General features: G+C 45.0%; 2 protein-coding genes across 2 annotated transcripts; both read right to left on the bottom strand.

The window, feature by feature from the left end:
* Window positions 1-501: 501 nt before the first annotated feature.
* Window positions 502-14,997, bottom strand: LOC118408288 (the record flags this gene model as incomplete). The annotated part of the gene is made up of 7 exons (XM_035808973.1): window positions 7,434-14,997; window positions 6,784-6,853; window positions 4,323-5,570; window positions 2,674-3,962; window positions 2,171-2,380; window positions 1,585-1,751; window positions 502-1,316 (listed from the first exon to the last, which is right to left on the bottom strand). Coding segments are annotated over exons 1-7 (9,751 nt in total), but the record flags the coding sequence as incomplete, so codon positions are not given.
* Window positions 14,525-23,496, bottom strand: LOC118408298 (Fanconi anemia group J protein-like). Its single transcript, XM_035808990.1, has 17 exons — window positions 23,315-23,496; window positions 22,985-23,083; window positions 22,465-22,576; window positions 22,175-22,222; window positions 21,557-21,616; window positions 20,020-20,091; window positions 19,710-19,801; window positions 19,040-19,230; window positions 18,654-18,743; window positions 18,081-18,171; window positions 17,658-17,774; window positions 16,966-17,061; window positions 16,419-16,554; window positions 16,172-16,218; window positions 15,705-15,854; window positions 15,014-15,174; window positions 14,525-14,570 (listed from the first exon to the last, which is right to left on the bottom strand). Exons 2-17 carry the CDS (start codon window positions 23,075-23,077, stop codon window positions 14,525-14,527), a joined length of 1,602 nt encoding a protein of 533 aa, XP_035664883.1. The 5' UTR covers window positions 23,078-23,083; window positions 23,315-23,496.
* Between the last annotated feature and the right edge of the window lie 82 nt (window positions 23,497-23,578).

The following is a 23,578-nucleotide window of genomic DNA, read 5'->3' as shown; positions in this document are numbered from 1 at the left end:
GTACTCTAATGGCCGGATTGCAGGAACAGGTACCGGAGTGAAACTCGCCACAATACCGCGGCCTGTTTCCCGCCACACAAGCTACACTGACAGGCTCCGCCCTCGATGACGACACGTTGCCACGAGCGGCGCCAGCTTGTGTCCGGTAGTGGCTCTCTCTAATAGCATCAAAGGTACCGCGGCTACCCCACGTGAGCGATCCATACCCTACCCCGTATAGTAAAGATGCGTGGACTTCCCGAACTAACTTCCGGTCATAGTTCACAACATCGAACGTAAGGTCTGCCAGATGAACTAACTGATGCTCTGCGTCAACCGAAACCCGGTCCGAATAAAGAACATTCTTCAGAAAGCCGTGTATTAACATTAGCAAGGATAACTGATCACTAGCCACGCCCCCTTTATTTCCATATCCTGGGAAGTGCAGCTTATGTTGTGGCCAATCAAGTTTGACATGACGGGTGCCCGAATCATCAATAGTACGAATTCGTCCGCTCTTACCTGCCCGGCGTCGGCGGCGCTTGTTAGAACGTGAGCGGGAATCATCAGACATACCAGAAGTGTCCGAATCATAGCTATCACAGCGCCGGCGCGACATGAAAAGTTTCGAAGAGACACGTTCCCCTTTCATCTTGCAACTCTTCCCGCGCGACCCCCTGCGTCGCTGGCGCCTCCTGAGTTTTCTCATGAAATCTGACTCCGTGCTGTCCGACTGCGACAAACTTGAAACGGAGCCGCGATCCTCGTAACGCTTGCTCCTGGGTGGTTTCCCACGGCTGGTATCTGAATCCAACAACTCGTCCAGCGCTTTGTCGACTTCCCTGACTAAGGCCCTAGACTTTCTGAGATCGCGAATGTCAGGCTCTTCTGGTCTCGCCGGCCCAGCCTCTCTGCTGGTACTAACGTTACGTGCGCGATGGCGGGAAAACTGGACTGCAGGGGATTCGCTTCTAGCCCGAGTGCTGGCGTTCTCCCTGCTGTAACCTGACGATTTCTTCAAGTTGTGTGAGCTCGACTGTCTCACCTGCGTCTCGTCCGTGTCCATAGAGATGCTGTCTGACCAGACCGCCCGCACCAGGTCGGAAACTTTGCTGTCGCGCCGGAGACTCCGCAACTTCTCCTCCACGTGAGCGCTGCCCCGCTGCTGCTTGAAGTATTCTTCATCCGATGAACCTTCTCGTCGCTCAAACTTGCACTTCCCGCGGCCATATGGGCCCGGATGGCCTCTCACCGACAGTCGACACACTTTACATCGATGTCCCGTCTTCTCTTGTACAAAATCAGACTCCATATCAGCAAATCCGAGAAGAAACACTCTTGAAAAGGGAGAACAGAGAAGATCCGTGCTACCCGCCCGCCCAGCAAACTTCGAGTGACGTCACTCTCACGTGTTCCGGGTCAAAGGGCAAACGGGCCGAACAAAGACAGATACAGTTTGCGATCAATTAATAAAAATTACAAAATGAAATTTTTCTCACATGGGCTACTTGGTTCAGTGGACAGCTAATTGGCTGACAGCTAACCATTTATCAGGGTCTCTACAAGCTAGAAACCTGTTAGTACTAGAGAGAGGCCTGTTCCTACCTGCAGGTGAATGGTTTCTCCCCCGTGTGGACCCTGGTGTGTCTCAGAGCGCCGCTCGGCCGGTCAAACTTCTTCCCGCACAGGTTACACCTGTGGAAGTACTTCGTCACGATCTTACCGGTCGCGTTTCCGGTGCTGTGGGTGTACGACAGGTAAGACTCACTCACCTGAAGACATAAAGAGAAAGAAAGACAAGTTAGACCAAGAAAGCTTCAAGCAAACGTCCAGCATCTACATATATCAAGACTGTATATCATACAATTATTAAAAAATAATGTTGCCCTATGGATGTACGACAATGCTGCCTCATGTGCATGTGTTAGGAAACCCCAGGAACATAAAGACGCACAGACTGACAGACATACATGTATATACATGTATTGGGAAACACAGATGAACAGACAAACAAGCCGAAAAAATACTTTATTCTCATCCATGTAAAGAGTATTTATGTATGACTAATATTTCCTTTCTGTACTGTGTTCTTTTCTTTCAAATTCTGAAAAGAATGCAAGGAAAAAAAAGCAAAAAGACAAGACATGAGAAGAAAGGACCAAACTTTTTTTTCAAAGCAAATCTCCCATACCTTAGTGATCATCCTGCCATAGACCTCGCTCTGGTGGATCTGTTCCTTGTGGTTCTCCAGCCCTTCCCTGCTGCGGAACTTAGCCTTGCACATGTTACAAGAGTAGAACACATCGTGGGACACCTTGTTGGTCTGGTGCATGGCAGCGTGGTGCACCATCTCTGCTGTCAGGTTGTCTGGGTCGAACATCTCGCCACAAACATTGCAACTCTGGAAATGTAGCAATTTGTACTTGTTACAGAAGTAGAACACGTCTGCCTCAAGTCTCCATATATGTCTAACACTTAAAATATAGGAACATCAAACCAGACTTGTGTGTGTGCTTAATGTTGATCTTCTGTATGTATGATATATCTCCTATTAGTAGTTGTTTGTGTTTAGATAAGAGCACAAACAAATAAAGGAAAACAAGACTGAAAACATGTAGTATTTCTCTGACTTCATTGTTGTTAGCCGTCTTTTTATCCTTTGGAATAGAATACACACCTTCTATAGAAACTCACCTGTGAAATGTTAGAGATTCCGGGCTCCATCTGTTGACTGGATGTTGTCTGACTGTCCTCTTCCATAGCCTCCTCCTCCAAAGCATCCTCTACATCTTCATCATCCATCTCTTCCATATTTGGTAGTCCACTCTCCTCATTGGTCACGAACTGGTTGCTATGGATACCAAACATCTGGTTACTTAGGCCCTGGTTGCCATAGAAGCCAGTGCCACTGGATGGCTGTTCTACCATAGAGTTTGATAGGTTCAAGTCAGGAACAAACTGGCTGCTGGCTGAAACTGCTTGGTTGCCGGCAAGGGTTCTGAAACTGAACAGTTCTCTCTGTTTGATGTCGTGCAGCTCTGCAGAGTGTGCCCTCTCCATGTGGACATTCAGGTTCCCCTTGTAGTAAGTTCTGTAGGGACAAAAGGGGCATCCGTGCGGCTTGACGCCCGTGTGGAGGATCCTGTGTCTTCTTAAAGAATCCACTCTGCTGAAGGGCTTCTGACACGTCTCGCAGTGGTAAATCTTCTTCTCAGGGTCTGCAGTGTCTTCTAAGGAGTCTTGGCTTCCTTGGTCATCACCTTCGCCTTGTCCCATCCCCAGCCCTTGTTCTTCAGATGGCTCGAAGAAGAACTGCTGTTCAGAGGTTGCTGATATGTCCTCAGGAGATGTTGGTTCTTGTTTCACTTGTAACGATGATCCTTCTTCACTGTTCACCATTTCAGAAGCACATTCTTCTACCTTAACATTCTCTCTCATCATCATCTCATTTTGTAAGCCAGTTTGTTCCTCCTCATTGTTACAGCCACTGTCTTCTACAGTTTCCTCATCATTTGCAGACACTTCATCAGTAGAAGGAAAACCTGAGCCCTTTTCCATCCTGTGATCAAGCATCAACTCAGTTGTCACCTTCCCTTCCTCTTGTTTCACAGGCTCCTGTGGTGATGGGAGCTCATACTTCACAGTTGTAGATAGATCCAGTCCTTCTTGTTGAACTGTAGCTTGGCTCTCTTCTTCCACAGACATTGCCCCTGTAGATTCTGCATTATGTACTTTACTACTGTGTATTTCATCACTGTTATCTTGATTGTTGATCTCCAAGTTAGGAGCCTCATCAGAAAGCTCCCCATTGTCCCCATTGTCCGAGGCTCTCTGTAGGAAGGCGTCGTCCCTGGGTGTTGCCTCATGTGACCAGGTGGGCCAGACGGGAGACTCGATCCGGTGCACCCGGATCATGTGGTTGCGCCAATTGCTCTTGTCGTTAAACCGCCTGTAGCACAGGTCACACTGGAAGGGCTGCTCACCTGTTGTTTATCAACAAGAGAAAGTAGCAGTTATGATACAGAGAAGATACACGCTACTGAAAAAGGCAAATAGAAATAGATTGACAAATAGTAACCACCCACTTTAGTTAAGTCCAGTATGGAATAGATAGTGAAAAACAGGGTCATGCACATGTGTAGAATTGTTGCTAGCCCTTCTCCTTCAATGTGTATAATGAGGCACCTCCTTCAACAAAGGACAGAAAGATGGTGCTGCCCCACTTGTAATTAATTGGTGCTCCCAGTTAACGTTAGTAATTAATTGGAACCAGGAGCTCAACATGCCATGCTTAGTGTAGGTAAGGCAGGAGTGCAATAGGATATTTAATGTACAACACTCACCTGTGTGGACCCGTAGGTGACGTTGAACCTCACTGGGTCGTCGGAACACCTTGCCACAAATGTGGCAGGTGTGAAAGGTCCGACCTCTCCGAGGTCGTCCCGGCGTCCAGTAACCCAGGCTCCCCACCCGCTCCGCCCGGATGAAGTTCGACCGCGACTTCGGTGCAGAAAACACGTCCCCACCCTTTGCTATTGTAGATTGGAGCTCCATGTCAGCACCTGCTTCGTTAGCCAATGACGTTTCAGCATCCACCCCATCCTGACTTACAGCTGCCTCCACTGAACTTGAACCATTGTGGACCAACGACATCCCTTGTTGTTGTCCAAGGAAGGCTGCCGCCATCTTATCCCTTGTACCATTCCCTCCTTCACTCACTCCACCACTAGAAGGCATTTCTTCATCCATCCGTTGTAACTGGCTCAGTTTCTGCCATCGTTCAGCAGATTGCGCTGCTGCAGTCTTTTCATCTTTTATCGCCTCTTGTCCAGTGGGGCTAACGGTAGACTGTGAAGAACCTGTGTGTAGAGCATTCTGCCAGGCTTGGACTAGTTCTGGACTTGGCGCTACGATCCTCGGTCCCACACTCTTCTCCTTGGGAAACTTGGACACGATGTCCTGTATGACCTTCAGCTGCTCCAAGGTCAGACCTTCCTGTAGCCCAGCCATGACATGTGGCGGCCCCCCTCCCACTGGTACTGCTGTCTGTCTTGTTCCACCTTGGCTTCCAGAGGGAGTTTCTCCAGGCTTCCCTACAACAGGTGGTAGCAGACCAGGATGACCAATCAGGGGGCTTAACATCGGCGGGATCGGCATACCAGGGCGCAACGGCAATCCCATCATGCCTAAGGGCATCGGCATGAACCCTATATTCCCGGGAAAGGGCGGCTGCGCCAAGGGAGATGTCAGAAGACCGGTTGAGGTGCTGGTACGGACGGGGGGACTACTGGGGCCTGGTCTGGCGTAAGGGTGGAGGTGGCTGTGACTCGGATCAACAGGAACGCCGATCTTGAACATCTGGCTGGCTTGTGTGTCTAAGATGTTCTGTGTCTTCTGCGCGTTGTTCAGGAGGCTCTGGGTCTGTTCCTGTAACTTCTGGATGTCGGTGATGTGCTGCAGGAAGGAGTTCTGTAAGACGGGGTTCTGGGAGTCCTGCTGGGGTTGCTGGGTGGGGTTCTGGGTATCTAGGGAACCGTTGCTGGGTGTGTCATTGTGTCCTGTAGAGGGACCTGCTTCTCCACCCTCCCTTTCTGCAAAGTGGTAGAGAAACAGACATTTTTAGCACTATGTAGTTCATTGGTGTAGCTCTTATGTGCAATTGTTGATAGGATACTGTAAAAAAAAGTGTGGTTCTGATATTAAGCAATACACAGTCATTGTTTTTTGGATTTAAAAAATGCTGACAACTATTGCACTATATGTATTTGGGCATATACCCACATCCATGTGTAAGATTGTTCTTTTCACAAGTATTGAGCATTTTGTCCAAGCCGACCACTTGCCTTCTGTGACCACGACCCTGCCTATCAAAACTGACTTAGACTGGCCAAAAGGTTTTGTCTTTACTTCTGTAGTATCTCTGACACAAGTAAATGAAAAACACTTTCTGACAAAAAGTGCTTTGAGCTCCAATGCAACAAAGGGACAAAACTTCACAAAAGCCTAACTTGTTTATAATATCCTGACAAAACTTTGCCTTTTCTTCTCTTCTCTTTTGTCTGCAAACAATAGTTAATACAGTACAACAGGAATAACAGCTATTGTAAAACAAACCTGCCACCTTTAACTTTACAAATTGGTCACTTCACCTTTCTGATCTCATAAATCAAAGCAAGCAAAGAAAACAAGAAGAAAGTAAGTTCCCCACTGTATTCTAGTGCTGATACATTGAAACACATACTAGTATTCACAGTATCATACACTCGCAGTTGGGTAGTCATTGCAAAAATAAAACTAGTAGTAGTTTAACTTTAAACTTTCACACACATGTCAAGATTTTGAAATTATTTCATTTCATTTATTTCAACATGTACAAGGTTCTCAGGTGTTAAGATCATGCTATTTTTTGCCTATTCAAATTTCAAGTGAATCTAGAGTTGCATATCACAAAAAAAGGTTAACAGTCTGTAAGCGCGCTGACTCTCAGCGCTTCAGCCAGGGTCGGGGTCTAGAGAATGTTTTGACTGAACTCACCTTGTCTTTGCTGAGGAGTCTTGAGAGAGAGGACACGCACTCGCAGACTTACGTTTTGACGGTTTAATCTAGCAGTGTTAGTAGTTGTACAAAGGCCGCCAACTAAACTGGAAAGTTCTGGTATTATCCCCTTGTCTGAATCTTCTTAAGTGGGTCCCTTGTTGTGTCCTCAGTGAATTCCTGTGTCCTGTGATTCCCCTCAGTTCTTGTATATTCCAAGGTGAGCTCTTAATCGTAAAACTTAGTCTGGTCTCCCGGCCACTGGCTGACTGTCCTCTGATGCCTTCTTCTTCTTCTTCTTCTTCTTCTTCTTCTTCTTGGAGTACACTTGTCTCCAAGCCTAAATTTCCTGGAGAAATAATCTCCAGGCCTAAGTTTCCTGGGGTTGATCTCCACCAGGCCCAATTTTCCTAGAGTTGGTCTCCAGGCCTTTTCTGCCCTCTGTCTTCCTTCTGCGCGGGCTTCCTACTGTTCTAAGCTCCAGCCGCCCCTGGGCTCCCTAGCTGGAGCTTCCCGTGGCTACAAGTCAGACAGGAAGTAACTTTGGCGGGAGATAACTTATGCTAATCTAAAACTAAAGGCGGCAAATTGAAAACTGTAAGTTGGCGATAACACTGGCCCCCAATTGTCCGTTTTACGACAATTTCACATTACATACATGTAATAAAGCCAACTTCCTTACACAATGACTATACTGTGTTTCAAATAGTTGTTAGTAGAAATATCATGCAATTGAAATAAGCTTGGCTGAAGTCCATATAGGGTTGTCTACTTCACTACGTCGTACGTTGCACATGCATTACATACAAGTTTCTTAGAGTATTAAAGTTCGAACATGACCACGTAATCCTCCTGGAATTCAGGTTGTTGGTTCGATCTTTGATCATCTACGGCTGTTCGTCCTCCGGCAGAATACATACTAGTTTGTCAATCGGTCGCTCCAGGATGTTACGCTGCGTCTTGACCTGCACTCGACGCACTAGTCCACGTCTGTCGGGCATGACTTGCACTATTTTGCCCAGCGGCCATGCGCCTCTCGGTGTTTGATCGTCCTTCATTATCACGATGTCTCCTACTGCAAAGTTTCTTCTAACCTTGCCCCACTTCTGGCGTTCCTGTAGAGCTGTGAGGTACTCTCTGGTCCACCTCTTCCAAAATTGGTCGGCGAGGTATTGTACTTGCTTCCAGCGCCTTTTAGCGTACAGGTCGCTCTTGTCTGTCAAGCTTGGTGGCAAGCTTGGTCCCGACCTCATTGTCAACAAATGGTTTGGTGTGAGCGCTTCAACATCGTTAATGTCCATGCTGACCGCCGTTATGGGTCTGCCGTTGATGATGTATTCCACTTCACAGAACAGGGTACGCAAACCCTCATCATCTTGTAGTTTCTGTTTGCTTATAGCATTGAGAACTTGTCTTATGGAGCGTATTTGGCGCTCCCAGACTCCTCCGAAGTGTGAGCCTGTAGGTGGGTTGAATCTCCAATCCACATTCTTCTTCAGCATGGTCTCACTTATCTGGCGCTCGTTCCATTTCTTTATCTCCTTCTCCATCTCAGCCTTGGCCCCCACTAGATTTGTTCCGTTATCAGACCATATCTTCTTTACTTGTCCGCGACGAGCGACGAACCTTCTAAGTGCACTGATACACGAGTCTGTATCTAGTGAGTCTGCCTTTTCAATATGTACAGCGCGAGTCGCCATACACGTGAATATTACTCCATAGCGCTTCACGGTGCTGCGGCCTCTCTTGACCTCTATCGGTCCGAAGTAGTCTACACCGACTCTGGTAAATGGTGGTTCATCTGGTGTTACACGATGTGATGGCAAGTCCGCCATCTTCTGCTCTCCTGGCTTGCCGCGCTGTCTGCGACAGACGACACATTTGCTTATCACCTTTCTCACTAAGGAGTTGATCTTGGGTATCCAGTACCGTTTTCTTGCCAGGGCTATTACGTATTCCCTTCCCATGTGTCCCACGTTACTGTGGAGCTCTTGAAGCATAAGCTCTGCCGCTCTTGACTTCTTTGGAAGCAGTATGGGATGTTTTGTTTCCACTGGCAAGGTTGATCTTCCCAGTCTTCCTCCCACTCGAAGGATGCCTTTAGCATCCAACTTAGGATCCAGCTTTCTGACGGTACTGCTCATCCCTTCTTCTTTGTACTTCATTTGCACATGCTTTATGACAATCAACTCTGCTTGTTCCAAATCATAGCATGTTGGACTCAGTGGCTTCTTCTTTGTCAACAAGGCTTGGCGTACCTTTACTAGCCAAGCTATAGCCTTCTTCAGTCGGTGCCAGCTCGAGTAATGGCGTAGAAGTTTGTCAACTGGGTTCTCCTGTTCAACTTCTTGTGCCACTATTGCATGCACCTTTATCTCCGGGTCGAGCTGTGGCTCATTAACCCTTATAATGTCCGGTTGGCTTGGCCACCGGCTCTCTTCTTGCCACAGGAACTGTGGCCCCTTTAGCCATCGTTCATTCTCGATGAAGTCTTGTATGGGTTGACCTCTTGATGCATCATCCGCGGGGTTCAAACCAGACTCAACGTAGCGCCACTGTCTCGGACTTGATACCTGTCTTATGGTTGCGAGCCTGTTCGCCACGAAAGTGTGGAATCTGGACGTCTCATTGTTGATGTACTTGAGGACTGTAGTACTGTCGGTCCAGAAATGCGTTCTGTCCACCTTGAGGTCTAACTCTCTCTTGAGCATTGAGTCCACGCGGACTGCAACTACTGCCGCATTAAGTTCCAGTCGTGGTATGGTGATCTTCTTTAGCGGCGTCACTCGTGATTTTCCCACAAGTAGCGTGCAATGGACTTTGCCCTCTTGGTTTTCCATTCTAACATACGATGCAGTGCCGTATCCAACCTCACAAGCATCTGCAAAATGGTGAAGCTGTACAGATGTAGGTGTTCCAAATCCTCTTGGTTTCAAACACCTGTCCACCTCGAATTTACTGCTAAGCAACTGTAGGTCACTCTCCCACTCTTGCCAGGCATTGAAGTGTTTTTCCGGTATTTCATCATCCCAGCCCAGACTTTCTTTGCAGAGATCCTGCAGGATCATCTTTGGCGGTAAGAGTGCTGGTGCTACCATTCCCAAGGGGTCGTAGAAGGAGCTGACCACTGACAATATTCCCCTTCTCGTGGCCGGCTTTTCTGTACTGAGGGTTCGGTAGCCCAGCGTGTCAGTTTGCACATTCCACAGCATGCCCAGTGCCCTTTCTGTGGGCATACTGTTATATTTCAGGTCTAGGTTCTTAACTTCCTCCGCCCTCTCAGTCACTGGTACAGCCTTGATAACTTGCTGATAATTGCTGATCCATTTAGTCAGCCTAAAACCTCCAGTGCCACACACACTTCGGATATCCTCGGCCAAACACTGTCCTTTCTCTACAGTTTCTGTTGATTTTAACAGGTCATCAACATAGAAATCACCTTTGATTGCTTTCAGCACTTCTTCATCATACTGATCCTTGCAGTCATCCGCCAATCTTTTCAAAGCGTAGTTGGCACAGCTAGGGGAGGACGTCGCACCAAACACGTGCACTGTCATACGATACTCTTCCAGCGGTTTGTTTATCTGACCCTCCGGCCACCACATGAAGCGCTGATAGTCCCTGTCCTCTGATGGTACTTTAACCTGGGAGAACATTGCTTCAATATCTGCCATCAAGGCCACGGGTTCCTGTCTGAACCGAGTTAACACTCCGAACAGCGTGCTGGTCAGATCTGGACCCTGAAGCAGCTCCTTGTTGAGGGAGGTGCCGGCGTAGGATGCGGCGCAGTCAAAGACAACTCGCATCTTTCCCTTTTGCGGATGGTACACCCCGTGGTGGGGAACGTACCATACCCGGCCTGACTCAGTCTTCAGCTGTTCTGTGGGTACCCGTTCCGCGTAGCCCTTTTCTATTATTTTTTGCATGAACAGGGTATATTCTTCTTGGAAGCTGCCATTTTTCGTCATCTTCCTTCTTAGATGGTTAGCTCTTTGAAGGGCTACTTGCTTGTTGTTTGGCAGCTCTGGTGGACCGTTTCTGAAGGGTAACGGAATCTGATAATGGCCATCTTCTTTCTTCGTGCCTTCTGATACGATCTTCATAAACCTTTGATCTTCCACTGACATTTCTTTCTTATCATCCTTTGTTTCGTTGAAATCATTGTTGAAATACTCTGTCAGCTGTTGATCCAGACTGATTCTGTTGACATTAGCCTTGTCATCACTGGCCCCCTTGAGGGGTCCATTTACTGACCATCCTAGTACCGTCCTGATGGCGTATGGACCTCCGCCTTGACTGTGAACTACCTGCCAGGGCTCTACAGCCTTAGGCACGTTGTTACCAATTAACAATCCAATTTCTGCATCAATCTGAGGCACGTCTACCTCATTGAGATATGGCCATGCCGTAAGGTCCTTCGTCGTTATGATGTTTGTCTTGGATGCAGGTATTTTCTTTTGCGTGTATGCTGTTGCTATGGGGATTGTGTTTTCCCCTTTCAAGTCCATGACCTCTAGGTCATGCAGGACTTCGCTCTGCACTGTTTTGGTGTCATTAATTGTATTCAGCTTCAACTTTGTTTTCCTGCCACTTGTCTTCAGCTGATCCTTTAAGGCCTCGGTACAGAATACCACATCGCTTCCCGAGTCCAAGAAAGCATATGTTTCGACTGTGATGTTTGTGGTCTTGCTGCGGACCTTCACAGGAATTATCGGTGGCACTCCTTCCCAGCTACATCCGGTGCGTAGTACTCGTCCTACTGCAGCCGTCTTCTTGGGTACCGTTCCAGCATCCCTGTGTAACACAGTAGGGTGAGATTTTTGACACCTCTTACACTCTGCCCGCTGCCTGCAGTCCCTCGCCATGTGTGTTGTAGCTTTCAAGCAACCAAAGCACAAACCTTGGCCTTTGATGTACCGCAGGCGTTCGTCCATTGGTTTGGCGCCGAGCACCCTACAGTCGCTCAGGCAATGATTGGGTTTCGCACAGTACAGACAGCCACCTGTAGACTCAGTTTCTGCACTGTCTGTTGCCATAGCTACTGCTAAGCTTGAACCCCTCCTAGGTCCATGCTTCTGTTTGAAGCTAGAACTCTGGCTCTTCTCTCTGTTGTTGAGATCGCCAAAGACCTCATTAGAGACCACGTCCTCTTCTTTCTGCACGAAGGCAGCAAAGTCACTGAAAGTGACTGAGCGTTCCTTCATTATTCCGTGAGAGTGCCTTCTCCACCTTTCTCTTAGCTTGAAAGGAAGCTTGTCCACAAGCAACTTGATGTTGGAATAATGATCCAACTCTCTCAGGTACCTGTCTCCACTCATGGCGTTTTTACATTCCATTAAGAACAAGACGAAATTCTTCAAGGCCGCTTTGTCTTCTGCCTTGATCTCTGGCCACTTGGAGACTTGCATGGAGTACGCCCGAGATATCTTGTGGGGTGTCCCATACCTTTCTTGTAGGGATTCCTTTGCTTTCCTGAATCCTTCTTCAGGATCCATTAGGAAACAACTGTCCACAATCTTCTTGGCCTCCCCTCTGGTATACTGTTGTAGATATGACAAACGGTCTTCTGCATCTGATGTCTTGTCTTCTATCGCATGTTTGAATGCCCTTACGAATGTTGTGTACTTCAGTGGGTCACCATCGAAAACACTGATAGCTCTCGTTGGCAGGCTGGCTTGTTTGTTGTGTTCCACCATCAGCTTGGTGACCTCTGCCTGTGCACTCACTAGCCCTTGCAGAAACTCCTCAGGGGTTGTGGTGACTGTGTTCCCTTGCTCACCTTTTTGCTGACTTACCACGTTGTCAACATGCTGTGGTAATCCTTTACTGACGGAGATGTTCTGCTTTGGTTCAGGTGGCAGAGTTGTACTTGTTTGCAACATGTCGTTTGTGGCGTTTGGGGGTTGCTGAGGTGTACGAACTGGAGGCTGGTACAGTGTGCGACCGCTTGGCATCCTCAAAGCACTGTAGCCAAGATTGTGATCCCTTCGCTCCGAGTTACTATACTCACGCTTCGGCCTTGTCTTATCTGTAGCCGTCCAGAGTACGCTATGCCCCTGTTCTTCTTGCTTCACTTGACGAGGTACATAGCTGAGGATGTTGGGATCCAAGACAGGTGAACGCCACTTGGGATGTTCTTCCCCGCCGTGTTTATCACCTCTGAGCTCTGTGGAGCCTCTTTCCTGCTCTTCCATGTTCTTGAACATCTTGATCTTCGCATCCTCTACGGAAATCTCAGTCCTTATCGCTAACAGCTGTTTTTCCTGTTCAATCTCCAAGGACTTCCTTTCTAGAGCTAATCTCTCCTGCAGTGCAGTGGCCTGGACCATCAGCTCTAGCCTTTTAATTTCAGAGTCTACTCGAGAAGCTGTACTTGTACGACTCTGAACCGATCGCCTTCCTAGTGAACCTGTTTGAGAAACACTGTCCGACGGTTTGACTGTTAGACTTAATCCATCTGCCCCGAGGGGTTCTGTGTGATCTGTACTTATATCCATCCACCTTTCCACTTCGTGATAGAAGATTTCTGCTGATTCAAACTTGTCAGCAGCCCACTGCTTGTTATCTTCTTCCGCCTGTTCCGGTGACAGGGTAAGCTGATATTCTCTATGTGCTTCTTTCAATTCCTCATACGTCTCACGCCACAATGTCAGCTCGCCTTGTACGTACCACTTGTTTTCTGGACTTTCCATCCAGGACTTTATTGTGTTGGCCTTGCTCGTAAGCTTTCCCAACACAGAGGATCTGAATACTTTCTTTCTTCTCTTCTCTTCTACTATTTGCCACTCTGCCTTCTTAGGCACTCTTTTTTGTAGATCCTCATTTTTCTCTTCTCCCTCTACACCTACTGTAGAGGAGTCCTTCTCCTCCATTCTGTTTACTGTCCAAGTTTTGCTTGGCCTTCAAAGGTCTGTTCTGATCACACAGCTGTGCTGTCACTCAGGATACCCTAAAACTGCTAATTGTTCTGTCTGGTGGTATTTGTCGTTGTACAGAGGTATTCACATGCGATGTAATACAATACACGATTACCCAATGTCCTTGCACTTGACAGTCGGACTAAATTCTGAAAAGGTTAAATTCTTCCCCTTTCAGACGCATAAACAGACAATGGTAACTTCTTGCAACAATTATCTGTTTTACGGTAAGGTGACCTGCTGCAAGGGGTTGCTACTTCCTCTGAGTTAGGTCATCAATCATCAACCACATTCGGATATGTCAACCTACTCAAGAGGCCTTTGTTTCCTGTAGATAACACTTGCAGGCCTTGCTAGCCTCGACAGACAATTCCTTAATATTCACAGCCCTTTGCTGTAATCCTTCGAACTGCATACCACTTTAGCGAGTTCTCTTGGTACTTTCACTCGTTAGAGTCCTATAACCAGTTTTACTGGTTCCGGTCGACCATAAGTTTTACTTGAGTCCTATGGTCTCCTATGACCAACAGTTTTTACTTGAATCCTTCCAGGACCACTAAGTTTTACTGTAAGCGCGCTGACTCTCAGCGCTTCAGCCAGGGTCGGGGTCTAGAGAATGTTTTGACTGAACTCACCTTGTCTTTGCTGAGGAGTCTTGAGAGAGAGGACACGCACTCGCAGACTTACGTTTTGACGGTTTAATCTAGCAGTGTTAGTAGTTGTACAAAGGCCGCCAACTAAACTGGAAAGTTCTGGTTTTATCCCCTTGTCTGAATCTTCTTAAGTGGGTCCCTTGTTGTGTCCTCAGTGAATTCCTGTGTCCTGTGATTCTCCTCAGTTCATATTCCAAGGTGAGCTCTTAATCGTAAAACTTAGTCTGGTCTCCCGGCTACTGGCTGACTGTCCTCTGATGCCTTCTTCTTCTTCTTCTTCTTCTTCTTCTTGGAGTACACTTCCAAGCCTAAATTTCCTGGAGAAATAATCTCTAGGCCTAAGTTTCCTGGGGTTGATCTCCACCAGGCCCAATTTTCCTAGAGTTGGTCTCCAGGCCTTTTCTGCCCTCTGTCTTCCTTCTGCGCGGGCTTCCTACTGTTCTAAGCTCCAGCCGCCCCTGGGCTCCCTAGCTGGAGCTTCCCGTGGCTACAAGTGGCAGGAAGTAACTTTGGCGGGAGATAACTTATGCTAATCTAAAACTAAAGGCGGCAAATTGAAAACTGTAAGTTGGCGATAACACATGTCATTATCTTCTTTTTCTTGTAATTCTTTTTAGGCTGGCCAAAACTCTAGTCAGACATTTTACAATACAGTTGATCAAAGTAAACTGAAATGCATGAGGAGACCTGTGTTCCAATGTCAAACTTTAATTTTGTGCATAATAGATACATTTATCCTTCATTATATTTATTAAGACAGGCAGTGTTTTTACCTCAATAGGAAGCAGGTTGAAAAAAATTCTAACTGGAAACTATGTGACTACACTGCCCACCCCAAAAAAAGTCTAGGATTTGGGAGGTTTTTCTAGGGTAGGTAGGGAAACAGGAAACACAACAATAGATAGCATCATCTTCTAACACCATACATACCTGTAGTCCTCAGCAAACTTCATGTTCTCTTTGAAGAGGAACCCCAGCACAAAGAACATGCCCTTCAGCATCTGTGCCGAGGCAGAACCCAGCCACATCTGCTCCTGGCCCTGCTTCGGTTCAGGCTTGTTTTCAGGGTCCGTCACTGCACTCAGATTTTTCTGAAATAAAAAAAAGTAAAGATAATATGTCAATATTTTGTAAGAGGACAGACATACTAGTCAATCCTACAGATGGAGACATTGTTCTCTCCTGGCCCTACTTCAGTTCAGCTTTGTTTCCACGGTCCATCGCTGCACTTGTATCTATAGATTTTTCTGAAATTAAAAAAATGTGAAGATCATATGTCAATATTTTGTTGTTTGTTTGTTTGTATTTTGTTCAATATTTTGTAAAGCCTAGGTCACAACCCGCTGTACGTGCAACGGTGTGCTGTCTGCATGCAAAAACGTGGGGAAATTTTGAGATCCGTAAGTGTTAAGTGCCGCCTCCACACAAAATCCTATGGAATTCAATGGATTTGGGAGCATGCAGACACGCTGTAGCACGTTACGTGCATGCAGAACTTTCTCTTCAGAGTCCTTTCACCTTGATGTGCATTGACATACTCTCTTCCTGCTCTTACCAGTCCTTCCCTATGAAAATATGGCGGATGTGGCCTTCCAAATAGTGCCTGAATTTTTTGTTTTACCTTGAGTAACCCAAAAGTGTCAGGATTGATGCCCATAGTGTTCAGCACTGCCACCATGTCCATCCCTGTCTGCACCTTGGTCTGCCGCTCGAAGTCACGCTCCTTCAGCAGTGATGAGCTGTCCTTGATCCACTTCTTGAAGCTTCCACACTGGAGTCAAGAAACAAATTAATTTTTTAATTCACATATTAGGGGTGGGTACCGTTACAGAAAATTCAGGTACAGGTACAGTTTAGGTCCAGAAAATCAGATCCAGGTCCGAACATGAACCTCGACCTAATTGGCTGTGAAAAATTTTGTCCGTCCCAACAAGAAAATTTCCATCTACATTGTAATGTCCTGGAGACAGTCACCCGCAAAAATGCAGCATGTTGTGAGCAGTATAAAAATGTGAAATGTCATCAATAACGATATAATAAAGTAATTCTCATGTATGGCTGTGTGATGTGGAGTAAAAAATGTCTTACCACTATGTGCAGGGCTCTGTGGTCATCCATTTGCACGTTGTGTAGTACTGAAAGGAGACAGATACAAAATTACTCTTATGACAAATAAGAACAACAGTAAAAATGCAATCCTACCTTTTACAAGACTTATCTGTATCTGTTTAAATGGCCATTGGCCTCTAGCTCTGTTGGTCAATATTGACCACGGTCAAATACAAATCAACATCAGCCCAAAAGCTTTGGCTATGGATGTCCTGGTTCTACTTACCCAGGTTTTCCAGCTCGCTCATACAGTTGTCCAACTGGTCCTCTGTCATGGAGAAGCTGGCAGCCTCCCTGGCCGAGTCCTCGATGTTGTGAGCCTCGTCCAGAACTATCACATGGTTCTTCAGTGAGATCTGCATCTGTAGAGGGATAGAAATAATCTTGATGTTACTACCTAATCTTATGTGATGGTTGCAACTAGCTTATCAAGATGATTTGTTTTTTCCTCAAGTTGTCACATGGGAATCCTCCCTATGAAAATTTCAAATTAATAACCCTCAGAAAAAAACAACACTATTTCCAACATTTTGAGGGACAAATTTAGTGAAATAAAGCCAGTATTTTTTTTTACCTTTGTCACAAACAACATAAAAGTTCCCTTTAATTTACTGGTTGAAACACAGCATAGTGGCCCAAATCACAGCAAAGGGGATCAAAATCACAGCATACTTGCTGGAGCCCACTATCCTGAAAATGCCCGGTGAAAACACTGTATCATGAATTTCCTTGAATACTGTCATCAAAGTAAAAACTGCTTCCAAGTAACTTACATTTTCCCTGATAACAGGATCGACCAGGTAGTTGTAAGGACAGAAGACGATGTCTGCTTCTAGCATCAGTTCACGTGCAGAGTAGTAGGGACAGGCCTGGGGAAATACATGGTTATTTGTCAATAAAGTCCATGTCAAATATTGGATACTATTACTCACACATGCATGGCTCCTGACCACTGCCCACCCAAGGTAGCTGCTGGGTTGGGAGACGCCAGGATTCCATTCTATTCTAAGGATCTTCTAGTCTCTAAAATTTATAGTTGGCTGGCATAGACAAGTCTTAAAGACTGACGCAACCTTGCTGACAAACTCCCAACCACAAATATGTAAGATGATCTTTCTCACGACTGACTCCCAACCATGGCTTAGAGAAGGTCGGGAGGCCACAGTCGGCTATGTGTATCAATATCATAGCATTGGAATATATAATTTACAGGTATTTCCTACCTGTTTGACCAAAAGAGACACAAGTGACACATGCACATACTTTGTTCTGATATCTGTCAAAAATCTCCTAATATCAAAACAACACTGAATCACATACATCAAGTTGCACATGGTCAACAAACTTAGACTTCTACAAAACTATCAGAACAAAAGGCATACCATTTTTACAACTATGTCTATACTTTGTTTTTATAATACTAGTAATTTGGCAACACAAAGACGCTTACAAAAAGGCCACCTACCTTTATCTTCTTGCCCAGCTTGACCAGCTCCTCTATGTCCCAGGCAGACAGCCCCCTGTACTGGATCTGTGCCTGGTTCGACATCCTCACAACGTTGTGGTGAAACGAACAAGCTTTCTGCAAGGGAAAAACAACAGGAGTGTCTCAATAAACTGAGATACTTTGGACTCAGATGATGATATACACTCAAACCTGCACTAGGAAACAACCTCTACATTAGGACCAACTGTGAAATATGACCCCTTTTTGTGCTTTCTTGGACAGTTTTTCTTACTGACACAGTTAATCTGGTCTGTACAGCAGTTTAGTGTAGCCATAGTGCACTGGTACAAGTAGGCACATTGCAAAAGATAGCATTTTTTCACATAATTTTACTGAGTGCCTTTACAGTATAGCCCAACAAAAGTAAAACAAAATTCTTACATGGTCCAAAAGCTCCCTACATCCATCGTTCTTGTTTCCGCGGATACTGGCATTGATGCAGGTGTGCTCTCGACTGGACAGGATTGTCATTCTACGTAAATAATAGAATTGAAAATGATAGGATTGCCATTCAATGCAAACTTTAGAAAATCTATCTCATCATAAATATACACTTATCATAGAAGCTCATGTGTGTTGGTAGTAATCACAGTACAATGCTAAACTTTCTTGCAACACTTTAACGACTACTGTTGCCCTCTTCGGGATCATACTGATGACCAATTTCATCAGAACTTAAACTTGCGTGTAAACTCTTAACTCTCCAATAAACACTGCACAACTCAACAATACATAGAGGTACAAGAAGAATGATACAAATCTACAATACATACAGGTAACAACAGCAACATCCATTTTTATGTCAGCTTACAAAAAGGTACGTCTGTAGTCTTTGACAAATAAGCTGGACCCAAAAACATTGTCAGACATTTACCAAGGTGGCTCCTTGCATTTACCATTACATTACATCATGATCATGTCTACTGAATCTTGAAATGAAATTGCTGATTTTACCTGGCTCCTTTGTAAGCAGTCTTGCCCAGTTCCCTTGTGATCTGTGCTATCTGTTTGTGGGTCCTGGTGCCAAAGAAAATCTTTGGGGCCCTACAGGAAAGATACAATCAAAAATCAATAGATATATATGATTCTATTCTATAACTCATTTGTCCTATGGCAAGTACATAGAAAGTTTACTTGCCCAAAGTAATATTTCACTTGCCCTAGATTTGAAAAAATATTTATCTTTGTATTTTCACTTCAGTAATGAGATTCTTTTACTATTGGCCCGATCAGCACTTTTCATTTGCCCGAGATAAAACTAGGGGACTTGTCCAACCCTAGGCTAGAGGACATTTATGGACTTATCTAGTGACAAATGCGTTGACATGACAAAGTAAAACCTTTTTTTCTTTCTGGGCCTTTCTTCAGTTTCTTCCTTTCTCTCCTCCCCTTTCTTCCCACAGTTACAGGTGCAGAGCATCTGATTGGTTGATCTGCTGTTGGTAAGTTCCATTTTCCACTGTGCGGGGGTCGGAGGGGTGCCGGGAGTCCCTCCATCATCCTCATAGACAACTCCTCTCACTCGACTGGACTGCATACGCAAATACAGCAACAGAATAAAATCAGTACAATAATAAAATAAATAATTAGTCTTATTTAAAGCTTCCATAATAGATTTCTAAGTAAGACTGGTTTACCTTATTGGATAGCTGTAGGCAACTTTTTGAATTAAGAAGTTTTCTTACTTAAAAAATTTATTGCTCCTACCACAATAATGAATCTATCTAGCTCTGGAAAATAGATGAAAAGATTTGAGATGGGTTCTTTGCATACAATGTAAGATACCCAATGTAAGAAACTTTCTGTTAACTTTCTGCTTTTATTGCAGACCATAGGTTACTAGTACTTTGTCAAATAGTTCTGGTACAAGTTCAGATCCAAGTAGTTCTGTTACAGGTTCAGATCCTAAACCTTTGTACAGATAGTACCTGTACCTGTACCTGAGGTATGCAACCCTTATGTGTACTGTTACAATCTAGTAAAACACTTGAAACAGATTATTCTTCCCACCTGCTGAGTCCCGCCAGGTGTTCGAAACTTCTTCTTGGCAGGCTGGAAATCATCTTCATTTGGACTTACAGAGGGATTGGGGCCAGCTCCACCTGAAATAAGAGCGTATATCAGCAAAAGGCTCAAATCATTGCTTTTTACATACAACTTCCCTGTTGTAATTCAAGTATATGAATGGATATATATTTAATCTTCTTATAACCATTTTCAACAAATTGGAATCAGGAGGTCTACTGTGAGGCTTCTACTAGTTGAACCACAAGGACATGTGTATTTATAACACTAAATAATGCACAGGGTTGTATTGTACCTGTATAATCATGGTCTGACAAGGCTGGTGTCTCAGAAGCAGTAGGGAAGTACTTGGATGTAGATGGCTCTTCTGTAGTGGGTGTAAGATACAATATATCTCATATAAACTTTAGACAAACAACATTCATACTGTATCTAATCTGCTAAAGGAGAGAACTAAAAACATGTATTGTACCACTGACGAGGTAAATCTATGCTTTAACTAGTTCATGGAATATTGTACAGGCCATAGGCGAGGCTTTACGTTGGAGTATGAAACATTCCTATGTCACCCCGACCAATCGAATGGGGACATCCCTCGCGAATGTGCACACTCCTCTAGAAAAGAGGACACTCCTCGACGTTCAAGGGGACGTTCCTCTTGGAAAGGGGATGTGCCTCCCTTTATTAGGGGACGCTCCTCCGGAAATGGTATGGTTATCGGGCATAGGGGACGTCCCTCCAACACCCCCGCCGGCCCGTGGAATCGGCCGAAAACCCGACAAATCCCTTTCTAGTTCATCTAAATCACAACATCCAAAACTTTGACCCCGCCAGTGCTCTCGACAAAAGTCACACCTCGCAAGGTACGGATAGCTTTTTATTTAAAATTGAGGCATGTTGGAAATAAAGCTGTCCGCGCGGCAGAACATCACTTCCCTTCAGTGTTTTAATGGCGGCGTATCGCACGCCCGGCAAGCACAACATCGAGTTTTAGCCTAAATATCCGCGTGCTTGTCGGGTTTTAGGGCCTCCCTCCCTAACACACGCACATGGGAGAAGTTTCTAACACGATGTAAGACGTAGTTATTCGGGATTTTTTGTACAACGCGGCTACATGGCCCGATGCCGTATCCGTGTGCTTGTCGAGACAGGCCCCCCTCCCCAGCACACGTACGGGCGCCGGGTCTCTGTCACGGTTAGCCGTAGTTAGCATTTCCAGTACACCGCGGCCTTTTTACAGGCCATAACAGATAACGGCGACTAACATCGTGTTAGAAACTTCTCCCATGTACGTGTGTCAGGGAGGGAGGCCTTAAAACTCGACAAGCACGCGGATATTTAGGCTAAGAGTCGATGTTGTGCTTGCCGGGCGTGCGATACGCCGCCATTAAAACACTGAAGAGAAGTGATGTTCTGCCGCGCGGACAGCTTTATTTCCAACATGCCTCAATTTTAAATAAAAAGCTATCCGTACCTTGCGAGGTGTGACGTTTGTCGAGAGCACTGACGGGGTTAAAGTTTTGGATATTGTGATTTAGATGAACTAGAAAGGGATTTGTCGGGTTTTCGGCCGATTCCACGGGCCGGCGGGGGTGTTGGAGGGACGTCCCCTATGCCTGATAACCATACCATTTCCGGAGGAGCGTCCCCTAATAAAGGGAGGCACATCCCCTTTCCAAGAGGAACGTCCCCTTGAACGTCGAGGAGTGTCCTCTTTTCTAGAGGAGTGTGCACATTCGCGAGGGATGTCCCCATTCGATTGGTCGGGGTGTATGTATGGCAACTGGCAAAGTACTGCAGCTAGAGTTTAAAATGTGCCATAAGGTAGATACCTGGAATGTTTGCCCCAGTCTGAAGCCCAGCATGACAGGAGCACCCACAGTTTTCTTCTTCTGAAAATATTGAGACAGATCACTGGTTAATAAGCTTAAGGTTCTTTTATTATGTTTTAAGAACAGCCAAGACATAAAATCACAACCGACTGTCTGTCACCTTCCTAAGGGCAATACTACCTGGTACCATTCCACACTACAGCTAGGTGTTGAGCTGCTTATAATGCAGTCCCAACAGTTAATAGCTCAAGACAGATCAGTTTATTGAACCTGTAATGATCATGACTATTTGCTACTAAAGGTGCTTGAACCTGTGCAGCTTTTAACATGACTGGCTTTTAACTACTCAGTTACTGCTTTACATCCTGTATAACATATAATACCAACAGCTTCCTCTAACTACTGTAGATTCATTTACTTTCGTGGTGGTTTAATTTCTGGGTAGAAGGAAAAATAAGGTTTTTGCAGTGTTTCAAGTTTGGGTTGAAACAATTCTGTAGCACAAGTTCAACACTGCAAATGCATATTCACAACTGCAAAAATAAAAACCAGTGCAAAAGTTTCAAGATCTACAGTACTACAGTGTAAGACTAAGAGATAGTTCTCAAAGTATCTCACTTTTCTTGCAACAGGTATCATCCTCCTCCTCCTCTAACCTCAGTTTTTCTAAAATGTAAAAAAATATTGTCAACAACAGAAATACAAGTACTAGTACTGTATCAATACTAGTAGGACCAGTGCAGGAATGCACCAGAAATACCTGCACAGCTCCAATTTTACCTGCACTAATCTGCATATGCAGGTGGTATTTCGAGCCCTGAAACGTTAATCATTCTTTTCTGTGCTGCTTCTCCCATTATCTAGCTTTTCATATGTTAAAGTTAACCAGTAATTTAACTTAAACCTACCATACTCAGCTGTTTGCCAGGCCAGGCATGAGCAGAGAAGAGCCAGACTCTTGCCACTGCCAGTTGGACTCTCCAGGAGGCAGTTTTGTTCCCTTTCCAACCCTTGTAAAATCTGCAAGCATGTTTTTGTGAACATTAAAAATCATTCAAATGTGTTCCTGATCATGATCTTGATCTATCCTTGCCCGTGGCTGAAGGTGCAATAAAATCAACAGTGGAAGTACTCTGAATCCTTAACATTCCCTCTCTAAAGGGGACGATATACACGTACACATAGTTATGTTAAACACTGTGGCTAATGTCCTATTGACAGAATATAACATAGTAAAGTGCAAAAAAAAAAAAAAATCATTGACAGGGACATCCTGTCAATAGCCTAGCCTTGGCCTTGCCCCTATGCAAAAGGAAGATATAAATCGTAAAGTTTAAAGTGCTGCATTTCTGACAAAAATCAAAGTGCTAGCTTATTTTAAATACATATCAAGTTCTTAGCTGTAAAATTTATATAGCGTTTACATACCTTATGCATCATGGCTATCTGTGTGGGGTAGGCATTGCAGGGGAACTGTACATTTACACCACTGATGGTGTACTTCCGTCCAGGACTGTCCATTCTGGACTGTGAAAAACACAAATCAACATTCAAGTTTACCAAGTTTCCTATCGATAAACGTTTCACTTTCACCTTCAGTTCAAATTCTCTGCTGATGCCCCCCTCCCCACACCTTCTCCCAGAGAAAACCACAGAAAAGCATCGAATATTACTAATAAAAACAAAGGGTACGCTTGTAAATGACGTAAGGTACTTTCGCACAAAGTTTCATGGCGCAAAGTTACGTAGATAACTCACATTTTCGGCCCCTGACGTCTGTGGAATGCACTTCAGTTCGAGTTTGGCGCCATTTTACCACTAGATTAGTACACTCAAAATGCGGGGGTTAAAGTTAAAGTACATAACTTGATAAACCTATTAATTTTGTCTAAAGAATATTGAAATATAAGACGCGATAAATGATTGCAAAGTGTCTTAATGAAATAAGAATACGTGTACAATGAAGTTATGTACGTGTACAAAATCCTAAAGAAATGTATTACCAATACAATAGTGTACTGT

This window comes from Branchiostoma floridae, unplaced genomic scaffold (genome assembly GCF_000003815.2).
Source record: "Branchiostoma floridae strain S238N-H82 unplaced genomic scaffold, Bfl_VNyyK Sc7u5tJ_1566, whole genome shotgun sequence".
Lineage (NCBI taxonomy): Eukaryota > Metazoa > Chordata > Leptocardii > Amphioxiformes > Branchiostomatidae > Branchiostoma > Branchiostoma floridae.
The sequence above is the reverse complement of the archived record's forward strand: the minus strand, read 5'-3'. Positions and strand labels throughout refer to the sequence as shown.

Coding starts and splice junctions, on each gene's coding strand:
- LOC118408298 (XM_035808990.1), bottom strand. CDS start 23,077: ATGGACAGTCCTGGACGGAAGTACACCATCAGTGGTGTAAATGTACAG. Junction 22,223..22,464: donor CTGGCAAACAGCTGAGTATG/GTAGGTTTAAGT, acceptor TTTACATTTTAG/AAAAACTGAGGTTAGAGGAG. Junction 17,062..17,657: donor AGCTGGGCAAGAAGATAAAG/GTAGGTGGCCTT, acceptor GTATTTCCCCAG/GCCTGTCCCTACTACTCTGC.